This window comes from Sciurus vulgaris (assembly GCF_902686455.1).
Source record: "Sciurus vulgaris genome assembly, chromosome: 10".
NCBI classification, from domain to species: domain Eukaryota; kingdom Metazoa; phylum Chordata; class Mammalia; order Rodentia; family Sciuridae; genus Sciurus; species Sciurus vulgaris.
The window spans coordinates 2,025,478-2,045,641 of NC_136470.1; the positions used below are offsets into that span (position 1 = coordinate 2,025,478).

Sequence of the window (20,164 nt, forward strand, 5' to 3'; positions counted from 1 at the left end):
CTCCCCACCTGGAGAGCAGGCGACCCCGGCCCACCCTCCCCAGCACCCCCCTCTGAGTGTGCTCCTTAAACACGCCTACCCTCTCTCCCCGCCCCTGCTGACATGTGGTCTCTCTTGGGCACAGCAGGGGCCAGGTGGAGGTACAGTAGGGGTGGAGGCCACACAGTCAGCTGCACTGCCCCAGGTTCCCTACTGAAGGTTCAGAGTCTCCAGACGGAGCAGGGACCAGGGGTCCAGGGAACTGTAAGGCACGAGCTCACATCCCAGCCTCCTTCATCCTTCAGATATGCTCAATAGTAACGTGGCCACTCTGAAAGTCTGAAAATGTGACCAGTCAGCTACAGTGAATCCTCTCCTGGTCGGCTCTGTGCTGGCGCTTCACGCTGGACAGCAGTCCCCAGGTTTGGTGATGGATCTGGATGTGGCTGTAGGTTTCTTCAGCATGATATCAGTAGCGTCTGTCCCTGGAGGGGCAAGTGTGTTGGGGGCCCTCCCAGCAGACATCCCCATGCTGTCCTTCCAGCCTCTACCACTGACACTGCAAATGTAAGTGGGCACATGCCAGCCCCCTGGGTCAGGGCTGCTATGAGGGGCAGATGGTCATCTCCTGGGGCTGGACACCAGCCTTGACCTTGGCAAGCTGCTGAATCGAGGTGAGCGCAGACCTGCCTAGGTCCTTGTCACTGGAGGGCACTATCTCTCCTCATCTAGGCCACCAACAGTTGATCCGTGTCACTAGAGCCAGAGACATGTCCAATCACAGGCCCAGGAGTGAGGACCTGGCCCAGCAGAGAGGGAGGCTGACTGGGTCACTAGCTCTGCAGTGTCCATAGGGGACATAGTGTACAGGGGCTTGAGGCGAGCAGCCAGCTATGGCAAGATCTTCGAGAGCAGGGGGGCTCAGCTTCGGGCCGCTGGGAAAGCAGAGGCGCTTGATGAGGTGCTTACTAGAGGACCCCAAAATCCACTGTGCACGTCAGCCAGTGCTTCTCGCGGTTGAGAGCCAAGAGCGGCAGCCTAGGCAGAGCCGGGCCACACTAGGAGACAGTGGAGGCCGGAGCTGGGAAAGGCACCCTTGGGGTTCCCGAGGCACAGCCTGCACTTAGAGCCAGAACTGACCAACTGCAGCCCTGGCCAGCACAGCCGAGGGTCAGTCCTCGATTCCAGGGGACGCATGCAGACCCTGAGCCCCACTCAGCAGAGAAGTCATGAGATTGGTAAAACCCGTGGCTTGGCTCAGCGGAGTGTTCCTGCCCCTGGAGGCTAAGGGGATGTGGGCAGCGCCCAGGAGCAGGGCTGACCCAGGGCTGCCTGAGCCCTCCTTGGACACTCAGAATTGATCCTCCCCAGAGCAGCGGAGCTGGCAGGAGTTCCCTCATGCATTTTTAAATGGCCATTACTTGAGGCCACCCTCTAAATGGGTTGTGTGGGCCACAGTGGCTCCAGCCAGGTGGCAGGAGGGCCCAGAATGGCTACAGGATGCTGTTCCAGCCCCACCCTCAGCGGCGTCCTGCAGGAAACCCACATGGCTCCAGGAACAGGCCCTCCTGCTGACCCTTGCCCTGAAACCGCATGTCCCCATGGCTTCTGAGCCAGGCCAGCCAAAGCAGCACCAGCGTGGAGCGCCAGGAGGCAGGCTGGCATGGTGGCCGCCTGAAGGCCTTCACCGGTCAGGGCTGGCTCCCTTCTCTGGCATTTGCTACTTGCAGTTCCAGGCTTTTTAAAAGAAAGTGAACCAGCTCCAGAGACTCCTGGGGTCCTGAGCATCCCCTGCTGAGCATCATTGTGGTGACGAGACATTCCTCTGGTTCACAGGACAGTGTCCCAGGCAGTGGTGCCTCAGGCAGGGCACAGCAGGTGGGCCTGAGGGAAGGTACCCAGTCTGTCCTGTGACTAGACGCATGGGGAGTCTGAGGAAGGGGCAGATTTCGAGCCTGACCCCCAGCCCTGAAGCCAAGTCCATCGTGGCACACAAAGGCAAAGCGGGACTGACGCTTACCTGCTGTGGGGCCAGCACACAGCTTTACCTCCTCGTGATGCTCTCTGAGAAATGATGGCTAGGTTTATTTTATTTTATATTTGATTTTTATCTTTTTGGTCAGGTTCTTGTTGCGGTTTGGTTCTGGAATATCTGCCAAAAGTTCACGGGTTGAAAGCGTGGTCCCCAGTGCAGGGAGTTTCGGGGGCTTTGGGGAAGTGTTGGATCATCCATCAAGTGGATTAACCCACTGGACAGACTTCTGGGAGGCGGGACCTACTTGGAGGAAGGCGGTCCTGGGAGCGTGCGCTGAGTGCTTCATCTGCTCCCTGGTCCCTTCCTTCCCTCTGCTTCCTGGCTGCCACCTCACCTCCTACCATGAAGTTTCTGGCTTGAAGCTGCTGACCCTGGATAGAACCCTCTGAAACTGTGAGCCAAAATAGATAACTCTTTCTTGCTCCCAGTTGTTCTTGCCAGCGTTTGGTCATAGCAGCAAAAAAAAAGACTAACAGTTCTAGATGATGGCATTATTTGACTAAAACTACTTGGTGCTCTTGGAGGACAGGCATTCTGCTGCGGACTGAGAGCAGGTATGATGCAAAAAATGAATTCCAGCATTGTAAAGGAAAGGTGCAAAGCCAAACTTCAGTGAGATGCCATTTCACGCCACCGGCACAGCTAACTCCAGTGCCAGGGAAGAGCAGGTGCTGGCGAGACTGGAGGAGGCACGCTCTCATAGCTGCTGGGGGGAATGCCAAAAGATGCAGCCACTGTGGAAAGCTCTTGAACACTGAGCTACTGTATGGCCAGCGATTCCATTCCTGGAGCATGCAAACAGACCACAGGAAAACTTGGGCACAAATGTTTACAGTGGCACTATCCCAATATCCAAAATGTGGACGAAGCCCAAATGTCCATCTAAGAAGAATGGGTAAATAAAATGTGGTCTTTTCTGCCATGGAATCGTATTCAGCTGTAAAAAGGAATGAAGCACTGACGTATGCTCCCATGCGGTTGAACCTTGAAAATGTCATGCTCAGAGAAAGCAGCCAGACCCACAAGACCCCATGCTGCACGATTCCTTTTGCAGGCACTGTCCAGAACAGGCAAGCCCGTGGATGTAAAAAGTGGGTTGGTGATTGTCTGGGGCTGGGAGTCGGGGCCTGAGTGGGCGACGGCTGAAGGCATGGGGCTTGGGGAGGATGAAGATGCTCTGAAGTGCACTGGGCTGGGCTCTGGACCCTGCGGGCGGGGGCCACGATTGGCACTTGCGTAGGTAAACTGGTGATGGATCTGGCGCTGGTCTGCAGGTGCTGAGGAGACGGCTCCAGAGGCGGCCGGTCATGAGTGGGAATGCTGGAACGTTCTCGGCACCTGCCAGGCCAGGGGCCAGAGGCTCCAGGAGGTGGGAGAGTAAGAGTGACTTATTAAGCAGGATCGGAACCCACGTCTGGGGGGCAGTGCTCCCCACAAGGCACCCCCTCATCAGGCAGCAAGGGTCACACGAGCGATGGGCACTGCCGTCGCCAGACCCAGTGCCACAGTCGTTACTGGCATGGAACCAGCTCCCTAGCTGGTGGGAAGGGTCGCAGAGGAAAGGGGTCTCTGACCCTGTGGGCTTGGAGAGACGGGGCCATGCCTCCTGCTCCTGGAGCTAGACCTGTTTGAAAAGCAGCTGCTGGGATACTGCTGGGTCCTGGCAGGTGCCGTGGAATACCAGAAGACTTCGTGATCGGAATGCCAGGTCCAAGGTGGCTGCTGTCTTAGGCACTGGGTCCAGGCTGGGCGGTGTGACAGCAATCTGCCCCCCGAGGGAAGTGGGATCAAGCCCGAGCTGTCAGAGGCACGAGTGCGTCCCAGAGACAGCGCCCCAGACCCTCCTGCCACCTCTGCTTCCTCTCTCGACACACCCATGGCCTCCGGCGTGTCCCTAGACTGATAACAGGAGGGCAACATGGGTCTGCTTCCTGAGGAGCTCAACTCGATACAGTGGTGCAAACTGAAAACAGGCGTCTGCTGCCCTGCGGCCCAGAGGTCGGGGCAGGGGAGCCTCCACAGGGCGGGGCTAGGGGCCATGCAGTGAAAGGACTTGGGGCAGTGGCAGTGCCAACAAGCAGCAACGCTGGGAGATGGGGGCCACAGGGGTGGGAAGGAGATGGCGGATGCCCCTGGGCGGGCGGGATGGCACACCGGCGGGCCCACTCTCTTCTCTCCTGTTCACCAGGCCGGTGCCACAGTCTCAGGCTCTGAGTGGCGGGTTGGTGGGGGCAGGTGAGCATGGCTCGACAGCAGGGGCTCCCAGAGGCCTGACCCTGGGGTGGACTTTCTTTCAAGGACTCAGCCCAACACTCGGGGGCAGAGTGGTTCCAGGAGGCCCCGTCTGCCCTGCGGGGTAGGTGGGGTGTTGCAGGGTTGACAGGGGTGACAGCTGCGGCTGGCCTGTCTGTCTCCTGCCTCTGCCAGCCCCACTGTCTCAGGGCTCCTGCAGCGCTGGGTTCACCCGCACGGGATCCCTCGGTCCGTGGCCTCACGTCAAGTGACCCCTGGCGAGAGTGGAGACCACAGAGACCACGGGCCTGTCACTATTCCCACATCCCCCAGTGCAGTCAGACTGGTCAAGGGCCAGCCAAGGTGCCACCCCATGGGGCTGGCGCTCAGCTCCAGGAGCAGGTGTTCGGCCAATCACTGGTGCAACGTCCCAGAACCAGAACGCTGGGACCGTGCCTCTCGCCATTGGTCCCAGAGACCTGCTTGTAGGACGAGCGCTTCTGGTCCCCTCAGTTCTGCTGGCACTGAGGATCTGGGGAGCGAAGGCAGGCTTTCACTGGGGCACCGTGAGCGCCGCGAGGGAATAAAGCCATGGCTGCATGTCACCCTGAGCACCCAGGGGAGGGCAACACCCTGTGGCCAGGAGCGAATGTTTGCAGCTCCCTGGGCACGCGCTCTGGTGACAGAAGTTGAAGCATCTCTGGCTGCGAAGCACCCCCAAACATGCCAGTCGTCTTCACTTCAGGAGAGCCCGGCGTGTCTGACGGTGCCCTCGGAAACACGCTCGGTGTGCCTGCACTTCACGAGACCTGTCGCCTGAGGTCGCCCGTGGAACTCTCCACTTGGTACTCAGAGCATCCAGATTTTGACTTCCAGGGTGGGGATGCTCCACCTGTACTGCATGGAAAGACGGGCGCGCTTAAAATCACACCTAGGGATGGCGCTGTGAAGATGAGGGTTCAGACTCAGCAGCCGGTTGAACAGGGGCGCACACAGCTCCTGAGAGAACAGCAGGCAGGAACGTGGATGGAAGAGAAGACCTGAGTTCCGAGGACACAGCACAGAGACAGCCTTGGATCGAGGGCGGAGGGGCGTAAATCATGGGGACAGGGCAGCATCTGATCAGAGTTACGGAACGGAAAACAAGGTCCTGTGCTTGATAAAAACTGGATTCTCAGAATCAGGATTCAAATCAGGTTTCAGCCACGTAAGAGAGCTCCCTGGTCAGACACCTGGAGAGATGGACAGAGCCCCACAGCAGAAAATGTCCTTGAAATACTGAGAGAAAGTCATGGCAGCTGGTGGCCACTGCCACAGCCGAACTCTCTGTTTAAACCAGGGCAAGATAAAGGCACCAAGAAACCCCAGCTAAGGACCTCTGAGGAAGGCCTGTTTCGGGAAGGAAAATCATCCTAGAGGGGGATGCTGAGTCTGAAGGGGCTGAGGCGCCAACGGTCAGCAGGGGGCTAAGCAAACACCCGCTGCTGAAGGGGAGGCATGCAGGAGCTTGCTGGGGACAGTGACAGCGGCACTCGGCACTCGTGGGCCACCAAGCACCATGCAGGAGAGGCAGTGTGTACAACGTCCCAACCGGTGGAAAAATGGGAGGAAAAAACTGAGAAGAGAGAAAAGAGACAGGAGAAAACACAGAAATAGGACGACAAAGTAGATCCAAGTGGTGAAGATGGACGCGAGCAGCTGGGGCTCACTGGTTCAAAGGCCTTTACTTTCCTACCAGGTCAAGACCAAAACTGGCCAGCAAGTTTTGCTTCCAAGGGAGATGAGAGGCGAGTCAGACACAAGGGCACCAGCGGGTTAAAAGGAAGGAAGAACGACCTACAGGCTGGACAGGGAAGTCGCTCGGAATTATATTGACGTTAGGGCAAACAAACTTAAAGCGGAAAGCACTATTAGAAACGAAGGCGTCGCCAAGAAAACAGCCACTGTGAATTCACAGGTACCTACAATATAAAATTAAAATGGCTGGAACTTCAAGGAGAAGCAGACAAATCCATGACTCATCAGTGGGAGATTCAATATCCCTTTTTAGTGGTAGATTAAAGCAGGTGGGGGAAGTAAAGGCATAGAAGATTCCAGAAATAAAATAGCCATTTGATTTAATAGACACTCACTAAATGCCACAGTTCAGAACCGGTGACCAGGCACTTCTGAACAAAGGGTGTACGTGATCTGCATGGAAGAATGACTGACTTTATTGAAGGACATGAGAGGAGACCTAAGTGAAAGGAACCACAGGAAACCCCCCACACAAGAGGGAACATTATAAAAATGCCATGGTCCCACTTAAATCCATCTCCATGATCAGCAGAAATTCTAACATTAAAAATAAAACTTAGCTGGACGCAGTGGTGCGCACCTGAAATCCCAGCAGCTCAGGAGGCTGAGGCAGGAAGATCGCAAGTTTGAGGCCAGCCTCAGCAACTCAGTGGGGCCCTAAGCAACTTAGCAAGATCCTGCTTCAAAATTTAAAAACAAAACAAAACAAAAAAGGGCTGGTGATGTGGCTGCGTAGTTCAGTGCCTCTGGATTCAATCCCCAAAATTAATTCAGTACCAAAAATTTAAAAAATTTAAATATAAAACATATGCCTGAGTATAAAATCTATTTGAAAGAATAGTTTAAGAGTAATCAAGAAAAGTCTGAAGAATAAAAGGTGGGGGGTAACCCTACCAGATTTTTTTTCCCAGCCAGGGGATGGAACTCAGGGGCTCATACATGCTGGGCAAGGGCCCAGTGAATGTCTCATGAAGCCCCAGTAATCAGGAGAGAGTGATTTTGTGCAGATAGACAAGTGGATGGATGACCTCATTGGCCCCCAACATATGCTCCAAGGGGGTTCCGTCACAGCCTGAGGGGGGGCTGTTCCATGGTGGCATGGGGCAAGGTGCTTCTCAGGCAGGAAACACTGCAGTAAAGCTGGACACACCTCCACTAGCTGTGCCTCAAATTCAATTACAGGTGATTAAATTTCCAGAGGTGAAACACTGAACGTCCACTTTCAGAAGCAAACGTAGGAACCTGATTTTATGACTGGAAGCAAGGAAGCAAGACATGGACATAGAAAAACATAGCAGAAAAATCGATTAAGTCAGTTTCATTGGAGTGAAGAGTCTGTGCATCACAAGATATCAAAAAGGGAAAAACCAAGCCAGAAATGAGATGTTTCATAATGTGAAAGATTGACCAAAATATCAGTGCCTGTAAATGCTATGCAGAATGCTGTGAATCAACAAGATAAAGACAAACACTGTGATAGGACAGGAGGGAACGTTTCAGGAGAGGAAGCCCCGGAGCCAGCATGCTGGCCGGCTGGACCTCTGCAGGGATCAGGGAGAGCCACCTGGAGCCCAGGCCCTCTGCCTCTGCACACCCATAGCCAGTGTGTCTGACCAGGAGCACTCTGCCCACTGCACGTGTGCCAATCACTGTCATGACAGGTCTCCAAAAGAGAAATTGCCCTCCCTGGGCAGCCAGCATGCGGGGACAGGAGAGCAAGCACCAAGTCCAGCTTCCCAGGCGAGGGGTAAAGAGGCGGGGTGGTCGGTGGGGCCAGGAAAGGCGACTGGAGGCAAAGTCACTGGTGGGCCCTGCATGATGCATGTGCCCCTGATGTCAAAGGTCACCCATGTGACACCTGTGCAGTACCAAGGCAAGATCAGTGATTTCAGCAAGAGCAGCCTTCAAATCCCTGAAAATCAGCCTGGGCAACCCTTACCCCATGACCCATGACAGAGGACAAAGGTGTCATCTACGGCAACACTCCTGGGATACACACTGCCCAGCTGCCTGACCTCCAGTGGTGGTCGTTTTAAGTCAGCTAAGTCGGGCGTGGTCATGCACATATGTGATCCCAGTCACTCGGGAGGGAGTCTGAGGCAGGAGGAGCACAAGTTCAAGACCAACCTGGGCAAATTAGCAAGATTCTCAGCAGTTTAGTGAGACCCTGTTTCAAAATGAGAAGAGCCGAGGCTGTAGCTCAGTGCAGAGCCCCCCAGGCCTGATTCCCAGTACCAAACCCAAACCAACCAACAAAACACAAAGAACCAGTCAACCACAGCAAGCACCTGAGAAGCAAGCCAGCTGTTCAGGTCTTCCCTGGGCTTAGCGATGGACAACGCCGTGACTCTGGGAGGTGCTCATCCAGGGGGCAAAGCTGGACTCGCCCCAGAGGCGGTAGTTCCACTCCGCCATCCTTCGAGCGCAAGGACGTGCAGATGCAGTGCTCAGAGGTGTGGCCCAAGACAGTGGCTTGCTGGGGAGCTGCAGGTCCCCTGGGGAGTGAGGGATGAGCTTGGGGACCAACGGACCAGATCCTATCTCTGAACAATGAGAAGATAAGACACCAACAACCCCTTGACATGATTCCCTTGTTCCGAAAGCTGTGCGGAGCATCCGCAGGACGCAGCTGTCTGACAGCACCCGTCTGGTTGTGCGTGCCGGCACCGGGCCGACCGGCCCAAAGGTTGGCTGCACCATGTGTCATGGACATGAGTGAGTTGCTGGTGCCATGGCCCAAGGACGCAGCCAGGGACGCTCCTGCGTTTGTTACGGCCGTGGGAAATCCCATTGGGCGGGGACTTCTGGGACCCCAAAGCCTTGGGAGGTCTTCATTCCTAACCCTGGGTGGGCACACGGTGTCTGCGTCCCTTCTTTCCACCTCCGCATGGTGTGGCTGCTTGGTTGTGCTGCTTTGCTGGAGTTGGTTCTTACTTTAGCTCTCCGTTTCTGACAGCATATTGGCCCTTTTCTCGAACCCTCCCTGTGCCCCCAGGCCTCAGGAGCCATGCAGAACAGCACCAGGACAGTGATGAGCGGTCATGCGTGGGCCTGGGAGCTTCTAGCCCTGTGGCAACATTCCTGTGGACACCCACCAGCCACCCACCCGAGACCACCCCTCGCTGCACCCCTCACCCTCCAGCATCCTCCCACCTGCTTCCTGGCTTCGTCCCAAATGGCCACACCACTGGATGTCCTTGACCCTGTCCTTCAGCTGGCTAGGCAATAGGAGATGAGCAGGACATTGGAGGAGGAGGCAGAGAGCACATCCAGTGGCCTGTAGGTCAGGCTTCTGACAAAGCCTGTCAGGGGCTTGACCACTGAGCAACAGCCATCATCGGAATCTGTTGGAGGAAGTGACACATTTTAAGACAGTGTGTGGAACCGCTGGTCCTGAAAGTGATGAGAACCTGGGGACCTTGGGGACAGGAGCGCCCCACAGGGCTGCCTTTGACCAGTCAGGAACGCCCTGAGAGAGCTCTGCAAAGACCATTCCCAGCTTCGTGCAGCCGCGAGGGGGTCTTGGCACCTTTGCTGCCTGATCTGACTTCCAACGACAGTTACTCTGGTCAATCTCTGCAAGCATGCTCCAGTGACAAGTTGCTGCAGGTGTGGTGTCGAGGGAGCTGGGGCCAGAAACCCAGCTTTGTCTGTCGCTCTGGGTAGGCAATGTTGTGGTGTGGTTGGCCAGGTGCCCACCTCCTCCTGTGCCTGAGGCCCATTCTCATGGAGATGGACCTTGTTGGCCACGGTGCCCTGCACAATCATCTCTACAGCAGCAGCCCGGCACATTTTGGGGGGCCCAGGAGGCAGGGACTAAGGAAGTGTTAGGGATGATCCTGGGCTTGGGAAAGGTGCTGAGCATGACAAAACAGAGGTTGCAAGTGACAGAGAAAGATGGGCAATGGAGGAGAGGAGCCGTGTGAGGGGCCGTGGTGGAGAGTCCGGCCACTGCCACAATGCCCTTTCCTCCCTGGAGGACAGTGACCTTGAGCAGGAAGGAACCCTTCTGATGGGGTCACTCCCCTGCCCATGACAGCTGCCATGGGTAGGGGTCCAGAAGGGACACCAGGTCTCTAGTGCAGGCCAGATGTTCCAGGTGTGCCAAGTTCCTTTACAGAACAGAAACCCAAGGGGCACAAAGAGTAAGAACCGGCCATCCTCGTACTGCGGGGTGGGTTCTGGGTTCTGATCCAGAGGTGACCCCAGAATCTACATCCTTCCCCTTACACCACCCTGTCCCATGGAAACACACCTGCTAGCTCTGGCTGTCCAGGGGCATGGGCCATTATAGGGAGTGGGGAGTCCAGCAGTGGAGGGGTCAAGCAGAGCAGAGCAGGCTGCTTTGCAGGCAATTCAGGCATATGACAGAGTTTGGACAGAAGGGTCTTTCTGGTACTTTCTATACCTGAGTTTCTAAGGCTTCGGAGTTAGTTCATCCTGGAAAGTGCCGTGAGACCAGCGTCCACAGCAGGGAGCTACAGAGGCGCTCAGAGCCGGAGTGGACTGGTCCTCTGGTGCCTGTCCCCTCCCTGGCTTCCAGTTGCAGGGTGGGTGTACACGTGTGTGCATGTTGGTGTGCCTGCATGAGTGTGTACCTTCATGGGCCCCTCTGACCACAGGCAGGACAAGTCTGATGAAGACCTTCCCTAGGACTTGTCCCCTGCCCAGCCCAGGTGCAGGCCTTGAGCAGAGGAAAACCGCGTATTTAAGAGCAAAGTCCAGCCTCCTTCGAGGGTCACAGGCCATTTGGGGAGCATGTTCTCAGACGAGCTGTTCTCCCTGTGAAACCACTGCTGCGGGGTCCCCTGGACATCAGGGTTCCAGGTCATGGCCTGGGAGAGACATGCACATAAGGACAACTCCAAAGTCCACTTCCTAATGGGGCTGTTCTTGGAGGACCACACCAAGCCCCCTATTTGGGATGAGTATGTGCTGGGTCACATGTGGACGTTGCATGGACCTGTGGCATGTGCATTTGTGAAGCGCATGCATGGGACTTCCCAGAGATCCTGACTGAGCCCAGGCTTCCCAGCTTCCCAGGAGCCCAAGTGGGGTGGGTCACCATCGCCAAGGCCACCTGGAGAGGCAGTCCCAAAGCAGAGAAGCATGTCCATGAAAGGGGCAGGGCAGCTCCCAAGAGTAGGACACCCCAGTTCCTTCAGTGTGATTTATTTTGGGGGGCAACCTGAAGTATCTTTCAGTCAAAATAAGGTTTTGGTTTTGAATAAAGAAAAAGGTGTTTCCTGGTTTTCTCCACAGAATTTGTTTTTACAAAAGATTAGTTTTTATATTTAAATGCCTGCTCTGGAAAACCCCTGGTCCTTGGTGGCTTTTAAAGCAGGTCCCTTGGCACACACATGCCACTGAGCATCCTGGTGCTTTCTGCCAGGTGACCTCCTGATTCCCTTCCAGAAAGCAATGGGCAGAGAGAAGGGGATAGTGCTGCTAGCTGCATGGCTTCAAAGTCAGAGCCAGAGCAAGGACGTGCCCGGGGGTCCTTTGTTTTCCCCTTGGAAAAATCTGTGCAGACCAGAAATAAAGAAGCGAAAGGAGGCCAGAGTCGCTTTCTCTTACATTGTGGACATTTTATCTCTCCTTCACAGCAGCATTTCTAACGAACAATGATGCCTGCAGCATTTTACCCAGAAAACACCACCGAACGAGAGCTGAGTGCCGCCTAGGCAGCCTTCCACATGCCCCTGCACAGAAAGATCTGCAGAACAGCACTGCCAGTCCTCGGGGACGGCCCGTGAGGTCTGTTACCCCCACCCGGCAAGTTTCTACACACCAAAATACCTCTCCCTCGACTACATAAAGCTCGTGAGTAGCAAAACTTGTAAAAATGAAGTGTACAAAAGGAAACATCCATATAATACATTTGCACCCTGTATACAATGTATCCCTTTGGAAGAGGCGACGTCAGGCATGGCAATTTTTCAATGATAGAAAAAGAACCCCAACGTCTGCCACACGCGGCACTCCAGTGGATGGTTTGCGTGGTTTTCCAGAGAGGTTCCTGTGGAGCCACGGCACTTGCTGGCGATCCTCGTGATTAAGAAGCCAGCGGAGTCTCCTGGCATGGAGGCAAGGAACATTTGATTGTCACAACGTACAATTCTGAGACAACAAATACAACTAGAGCAGATGCATTTCTTCATTGTATCAAGTAACTCCAGTTTAATTTAATACAATTTAGTGCATTTCAGTATCTCATTCACAGTTCGATTTCTGTCTAAATACTTCTGCAACGAAAAGTTAATCTGAAAAATTAAGGAGAAAAGAGAACTCCAGGTGACCTGTCAGTACAAAACGATTCTGCAACGACCCAGTCATCTGTGAAGAGGGGGTGGCTGTTGCCCGGCTGACTCATGTCAACTTCTCCAGTGACTTCCTGGGCTCCTCTCAGGAGCAGTTTAGGAGAATGCCATCATTTCCCCTGAATTAACAAGCAGCAAATGCTTGTGACAAAACTTAACTTACATGTGCCCACCCCTCTCAATCTAGCAGATCCCAGTGTGACATTTTACCCAAAATCGTTCCCTGGCCCTGATACAAAAGAATCTGGAGCCCAAGTGTCAGCCCACTGGGCAGCCCCCAGCAGGGCTCTGGGACAAAGTCGGAGCCCAGATCCATGGTGTACCCCCACAAGACCCAAGGTGCTCTGGGGTGGCTTGTCTTTGGCTTGGGAGCCAGCCCACTGGAGAAAGGGGCAGGCCCATAGGCCAGGGACATGCCATTTCCAGAAAGAAGGCAGGCAGGCATGGCAGGCTCGCTGTTTGAACCCTGAGCCTAGTTAGAAGCCACACCACACCACTCAGCCCGAGAGATGCATGCCAGGGACTGCATGCAGCTGGCCAGCGGTGAGGGGTCTGCAGCACACACGTATGCCTGGGGTTGGTGATCCAGATGAAAGTCAGCAAGGTTAGGAAGATGATACTTGGCTTGTCCTATAAAGTCTCAGGCAGAGACAAAGCAACATGCAGAAAGAGCCACTATTCATCACCCCAAATCCGACTCCGGTTTTAGTCCTCAGGGGCACGGGTGGACTCCTGACATCTCCTGAATTACACACAAGCATGACGCAAGGCTGGGTCCGGCCATAGTCTTTTCTTCAGAGCAACATCAGTGCTCAGCAACACCTTGACCAGATCAGCGTACGGGGGGATTCTCGTGCCCGGTGCGGGGGACGGGACAGACAGGATGTTCAGAACTGATAGGTGGTGATGACCTGCATGATTTTTTTACAAGGAAGTGCTAATATGGTGCTTCTTGGTGTTGCTCAGTGGTTTATGTCTTCAGAGCTGAATTCCTCAAACCGACGGCTCCAAGAGGACAGGGGCGTCACGTCATCTCCCTGGGCTGTACCTTGGGACATTGCCACGCACAGGCAGTGTGCTTCCTGACTCTGGGTTAAGCGTCTTCAGTGAGACGTCATTTCAGACCTCCTCAAGGCCTTTCTTTGGAGGAGGGTCCCCACTGAGGAGGTACCCACCCCTCTGACCATTCAGCTGTCCCCAGCTTCTCTCCCTGACCCCCGGGGGCCAGTCACTGTTATGACAATAACAGAAAACCCATGAAAAAGAGCATAAGTCCCTAAACACAAAGGCACTGTGAAACGCACAGCTCCCAAGAGGCCCAAAGAGCTGGCAGCTCCCTCCCCCTACCACGGCGCGGACTCTGCCTGGGCTGGCTTGTTGGGGAGGAACGCCACAAACTGGCCACAGCCAGGCACAGGCAGACTGTGGATGGAGTCCTCAGGAGATGGTGGAGACCCCGGGTCACCCGGCTCCTGGGCCTGAGCAGAGAGACAAGCCAGGAGACCATGTCCCAGACTAAGCTCAGCCCACCAGGTGCTGGGCTCTGAGCACCGAGAGCTCCCTGCCGGTAGCCCTAGAGGACCAGCTGCTCCAGGCCTGAGACTCTCCCCCAGCACTGCAGCCAGCACGTGTCCCAGGGCCACCAAACTGCTTCAGCCTGAACACAGCCTGAATTTGGACGTGACATCAGAAAAGAATGGAGGTCAGTAGCAGGGTGTGAAGGAGGAGAAAAGCCCTGGCCGAGACTCAGTTAATTTAAAAGTCAAGGGGCTCTCTTCCCCCTCTCCTTCTGAAGCAAATGGGAAGCAAAATCCAGTCCCCTCAAAAAATAAAACCGAAAACCCCAAACATTCACGGTGTAGTTTTTATTGCTCTCAGAAGGCTGTGTGAGATGGACACGCTGGGCTGCGGTCACCAGCATTACCTCAGAGAGGCCAAGCCTGTGCCCAGTCCCTTACCGCTCACCACGGAGTCAATGCAGGACTTACATTATAGATGGATTTCAAGGGCAGAGCCTCTCTGGGAAACCAGAGCTGTTACTTCAATGGCAAAGATGGAGACTTGCATGCCTGGGCTGGACCAGCCTGCTAGTGCCTGTCGCTTCTTTTCCTTTGGAATTTCCTAGGTGTCAGTGGATTAGTGACTGATGCAGACCTAACACAGGGCGACAGAGCAGCAGCCAGCACGTGGAGAAAGGGAACCGGGGTGGAGCCTGGCCCCAGCGGAGTGCCCAGCTCTGTGCCAAGGAGGGAGAACGGCAGAGACCAGTGAGGCCGGAGGAAGAGCTTCAGTGTGTCTTGTCTCGCTTGGTTTGGCCCTCCACTCTCATGGGAACGTGTCACTCACGAGTACGTCCACAGGGGCTCCCCCTGCTGTCACACAGCTCGGGAGTATCCCTAGAGAGGATGCACCATCTTGCCCTAGCTCCCCAAACACTGAGGGATGCAGATACTCTCACTTCAGTTTGCAGTCTTCTCTGGGCCTCTTTCCTCCAAACTCAATCTGCCTTTGTTCAGAATGCTGGTTACAATATAGCAGAGAGAACACCCGTTCTTTCCCCCTTGCTAAAAAAGATGAAGGGAGTGTGACTTTAAAAGAGCCAGTTCAAAGTTCAAGACAAGCCCAATGTAGGCGGTATACAGGGTGGACAGCCGCCCAGGAGGCCTGGCACACTCCAGTCCACCCTGCAGCTGCCCTCTCACTAGGCCCAACATGCGTTAAGTGTGCTGGAGGAGGAAACACTACCGGGTGGGCCCGGGGGACCTCGGTGAGAATGCCCTGTCCTGTGGGGACCCTCGGGGATGTCACTGAGGTGGGGGTGGGGCACCGTGGGCACGGGCCTGGCGTGATGACATCTGCCTGGACAGAGGCAGGCCCTCCCCAAGGACCCAGGGCACCCCACCAAGGAGGAGGAGAGGAGGGAGGCGCCCACCCCTGGCTTCTATCAGGAAAGCCAGCCACAGACCAACTAGTGAAACCCACCCAGCGCCGAGCGCTGAGCGTCGCCAGGTGTCTTTAGAGGAAAGGGGCTGATGGCAACACGGCTCCTTTAAGAGCCCCTACAGGGTGGTCTTGATCTGTGGGCCCTGTGTGACCCTCTCGGCCAGGCCCTGGTACAGGGGACTGCAGCCTGATGGTCACAAAGACAAGGACAGGATGGAGGAGCCCCGAGAACAGGAAAGGCCGCATTCCGCGGAGTTCTCAGAGGTCCACTCGCTTTAAAAAGAGACGGACGGCATTTACACACAGGTGACAGGGAGCGGGCAACAGTGCGGAGAGCAGGCCAGCCCTCCGGCCAGCCCGGGAGGCGGGAGGACGCTGGCCTGCTCGGCGCCAGTCTGACTGACACTCAGCGTGTGCTTATCACTGGAGAACCTTCTCCTGGGCGGCCCCATCTAGAAGCCGAGGTGCGGAGCGGCGTGGGCGAGCGCTCTCCCGGGCTGGGACCCCGTCAGCCCGCACCAGGAGAATAGCAGAGAATTCCTGAAGAGCCAGTGTCTGGGTGCAGGGAAGAGGGGCCAGGGCAGGTTCCCGAAATAACTGATCAAAACCAAACGCTCGGCCTAAGTTTAAGAAAGAAGCCGCCCAGGCCCCTCCTGGAGGAGCAGTCTGAAGAGCGGAGCTGGGAGCCACGGGCCTCCTGCCAGCCCCGAGGGGTCTCCCTGGGAGGAGCTGCTTCTGTCGGTGGCAGGTGACAGGAGGGTCCCGCACGGAGCGAGCGACCGCCTTCACCCGGCAGGCCTTCTGAGTGCTTTGCTCTTGGCTCAAGTTTTATTCGTTAATATTAGTCACCAGTTAATAAGAAAAATAGTTTCTAAGTGTCTCTCTCCCCTCGCTCTGTGTGTGTTGTTCTGCTTTTAATTGAGTTAATTGGATACCGCGTTGGGTTATGTGCGTTCAATCACAGCCATTAATTATTCCTTTTTCTTAAATTCTTGGTTTCCGTAGCTGGAGCCTTTTTCTATTTCAGTCACTCCTATCAGTCTGCGGACTCCAAAGGAAGCTTGAAAAACAGGAGAAAGAGAGAAGAGGTTAGGCTGGCCACTCTGCCACTGAGCTGTCAAAAGCATGGGCGCCCCTCCTCTGTCCCCAGCCCCCCTCCTGCCCCATCAGGGAGGCCGACGGAGGGGCTTCTGCTGCCCCCTGAGCTCGGAGCTGGGCAGCTCTGGGGACAGGCAGGCTCTCAGAGGTCTTCTCAGGAGGGTAGGGCTGCGCCCCACGAGTGCGGAGCTGAGGCCCAGGCAGTGGACATGCACCAGCCCCGGCCTGCCCTCCTGTTGAGCCTCAACTGTTCTGAGCACAAGGGCACAAGAGGTGATGACAGATGGGCCTCACAAAACCCCAGCAGGTGACCGAGATGGACAAGTGGGATGCTCAGATGAAACTGGTCACTCCTGTCCTCTGAGAGTGGTCCCAAACCAATGTGCTGTCCCACAGCAGAGGTCAATTAAGCTCACTGCCCCTAGGATGCTCCCCACAGTCCCCACAGTCCTGTGAGGAAGAGGCAGGGGCCTGGCAGCTGAGGGGCAAAGTGGTTAGACACTGTGTCCCTCCACAGAAGCCCGTCCATTTGCAGAGACAGTCTACAGTGGCAAATGCACGGTGGGTGCCCATTTGTGCGGCTAGGCTGAGTCCAGTAGGTTCCCGTGATGTGCTGAGGGGAGGGCCAGGCACAATGGGAGGGTCACTAAAGGTCAAGAGGTAGCTGAATAATGGAAATGTCCTGTGTGGACCTTCAGGCCACCAGCCCAACCCCCTAAGGGCCTAAATGCAGACACAGTGACTTGAAGGTCTCACAGGTATCCTCCCCAGACACAGACAGCTTCAGTGCAGGTTACCACAGCAGTGGGCAGAGGACACGGTCCTATGACCTCTGTGACCCTGCAGCTTAGGGGCAAGAGCTGCTCCCTCACAGGGTCACCAGGACAAGTCACACTGTGGGCTGTTGCCATTTTGTTCATTACCTGCTCCCACAAACCCCAGGAAGGTCAGGATCAGGAGCGGGGACCCACTGGCGAAGACACCCAAGGCAAAGCTGAAGAGAGGAGAGAGGAGGATGGTGGCCCAGCACAGGAAGTTCAGGAGGGTCCACAGCCGCCGGGCAGGCTTGATCTGCTCCCCAGGGAACACGCCCTTCTGCTTATACATCTCCTGCAGCGCGTCCTGGAGTCGGGGAGAGAATGGAGGCCAGCTCGCTAGGTGCCGTTCTCAGGCAGGACTCAACAGTGAGCTCGACAGGGAGCAAGCAGGGCAGGAGGCCGCCCAGGCCAACAAGGCAGCAGCTAGCCCTGGAAACCACACAGCCTGCCAAGGAGAAGCTGCCTCACAGGACAGCAGGGCTCGGGGACTGGCTGGGACGGGGGCACCCTGCAGGGCTGCTGCCTCTGAGGGAGAGGTGTGGGCGGCGGTCAGGACCTGCTGGGGGTCTCGGGCTGGCACAAGTCTCGCGCGACCACCATGGATGCCTGCCCACCGCAAGTCCATGGTAGCAGAGGGGCTTCCTCTGCTATTGGAAGGGGTGCAGGAGACAGGAGCGCCCCACACACAGAGCATAGCAGGAGAACAAGCTGCGGGTCTGCCCAACAGGGTCTCTGCAGCCAGCACACAAGACCAGGGTGCCATGTCAAGAAGGGGGTGGGCACGGCATCACTAGTTTTTTGACAGGAGAGGCTAAAGTACCACACGATTCCCTTGAAATTAAAGAGGCGCGTGCCTATGTGCGTGTGCAGTCCTGAACTTGGGAAGATGCACCATACGTCGACAGTGGCTGGGGACTGCGCCTCCGTACGTCTCCTTTCCGTTCTCTGCATTCAGTTTTCTATAGCTGTATCTTGTGATGTAGAAAATGCAGGGGCGGTAACAAATATGGGCTAGCACGTGTGCCTGCTGCCCTGGCCACTGACGGAAGCCCTGCGTGGCCAGGAGCAGCGGTGCTGACCATGCACATCAGCCGGGCACCAATCCTGTCAGGAGTACAAATGACCTTGACGTTCACAGATAGGAAATAAGCAGCTCGGACGGATGTCGCTGCCTGCAGCCGCACGGTACTTTCAGGCAGGAGTCCAGTCTGTCACTAGGGACAGACATCAAAAACAGTGGCGGCTGAAGAGAGAAACAGGAGACTGCCACATGCAGTGCAGTGTCCTTGATGCAATTATCAAAGAAAGGACTTTCTTTGACAATTTCTTTGACAGTGAGGGTCCTCTCACTGCATATGGAACCCTAGCAGGGCAACTGTAGGTGACGTGAAGCTCAGACCCAGGCTGCTGGTCAAGACTCGCCACTTGCACCGGCTTCAGTTTATTCTAGAAAGCAGGATGCCCGGGTGGAGGGCAGGGCTGTGCCCGCCTCACCCCCATCACCGCCCAGGCCTGGCTCTGTGCTCACACCATGTGCATAAACAGAGGTGCCTGGCACTGCCTGCAGTTTCTGTGCCCCTGTGAGTGCGTCATGCACGAGCATTCTGCAGCCTGCTTTCCCATACTTCATCACAGTCCCAAGATTCAGCTCTGTGGAGAGCACATGTAGTTCATTTGTTTGTTGTAGTATTTTTTTTAGATGTTGATGGAACTTTATTCATTTATTTATATGCGGTGCTGAGAATCAAACCCAGTGCCTCACATATGCTAGGAAAGTGCTCTGCAACTGAGCCATAAGCCAGCCCCTAGTTTGTTTTAACTGTTGTACCACAGCAAATGAACAGACAAACACAATGTAATTATTCCTAATAACAAAATTTCGAGTTATGTCCAATTTCCTGCTAATAGTACTCCTGTTGGCAAGCATCACTTCACAAGAGTTCCATACTTTTAAAAAGGTGACCCAGGTTCAGAGAGGCACTTTCCTTAGCACTTACTGCCACCAGACTGACAGACCCGTGCAGCTTCATGACGCAGCCCACACATCTCTATTTCACCTTGTCTTCCTGTGAGAGTTATGCTGCTTTAGGTACACATACTTGGTAGCTTGCACTTTGATTGACATATAATGAGTGCACATATTTATGGACTACAGAGTAACATCTCAGTACATGTACGTAGCGTGTCATGATCAGCTTGGGAATGCACATGCATCACCTCAAACACTTATCATTTCTTCATGTTGGGGATATTCAAAATCCTTTCTACTAATTTGAAACATAACAAATCGTGGTCAACCACAATCACGAAGCCAACCCTGCTGGTAAGTTGTGTCTCTTATTCACCTGCATTCCCTGTGCCTGCTGGCATCCTCTCTCACCCTCCCCATGGCCTGCCCTCCCAACTTCTCATAACTCTCTACCTCTCGAGCTTCATTTTTTAGCTCACATATGAGTGAGATTGTGGTATTTGTCTTATGATGCCTGACTTTTTTCAACAAACACCATGCCCACCAGTTCCATCTAAGTTGCTCAAATGTGAAGGCGGCAATCTTTGTTTGGGACTGAGTAGTGTTAATACTGGGTACATCCACTGATGAGCCCCTAGTTGCCTCCACACCTTGGCTACTTGGAGGAGTGCTGTGATAAACTGGGGGCGCAGGTGTCTCCGTTTCTCAGTGGTGCGTGTGAGGCTGCGATGGTTCCATTTCTAGTCCTTTCTCCCTCCTTCCCTCCCTAAGTCCCTCTTTCACTAGTGGGCTGGGGGTGGAACCTAGGCCTCATGCATGATAGGCATGCCCTCTACTACTGAGCTGCCCCCCACCCATGCCTAGCTTTTCAAGGACTCCATAATAGCCGTACCATTCACATTCCCACCAACAGGGGACAAGAGTCCCTCTCGCCACATCTCAACAACAGTTTTTTGTCTGGTCTCGGTGACAG

General features: G+C 55.1%; 1 protein-coding gene across 6 annotated transcripts in view; it reads right to left on the minus strand.

Annotated features, from left to right (window-relative positions):
• Nucleotides 1–14,213: 14,213 nt before the first annotated feature.
• AGPAT3 (1-acylglycerol-3-phosphate O-acyltransferase 3) overlaps nt 14,214–20,164 on the minus strand; it is a 75,760-nt gene continuing 69,809 nt past the window's right edge. For all 6 annotated transcript variants that reach the window (XM_079155189.1, XM_079155187.1, XM_079155188.1 and 3 more), the window contains 2 exons: nt 17,328–17,526; nt 14,214–16,366 (listed from right to left, as the gene is read on the minus strand). In XM_079155189.1, coding sequence (XP_079011315.1) covers nt 16,278–16,366; nt 17,328–17,526 — 288 coding nt within the window. In that variant the 3' untranslated portion in view covers nt 14,214–16,277. The remainder of the gene's footprint in view (nt 16,367–17,327; nt 17,527–20,164) is intronic.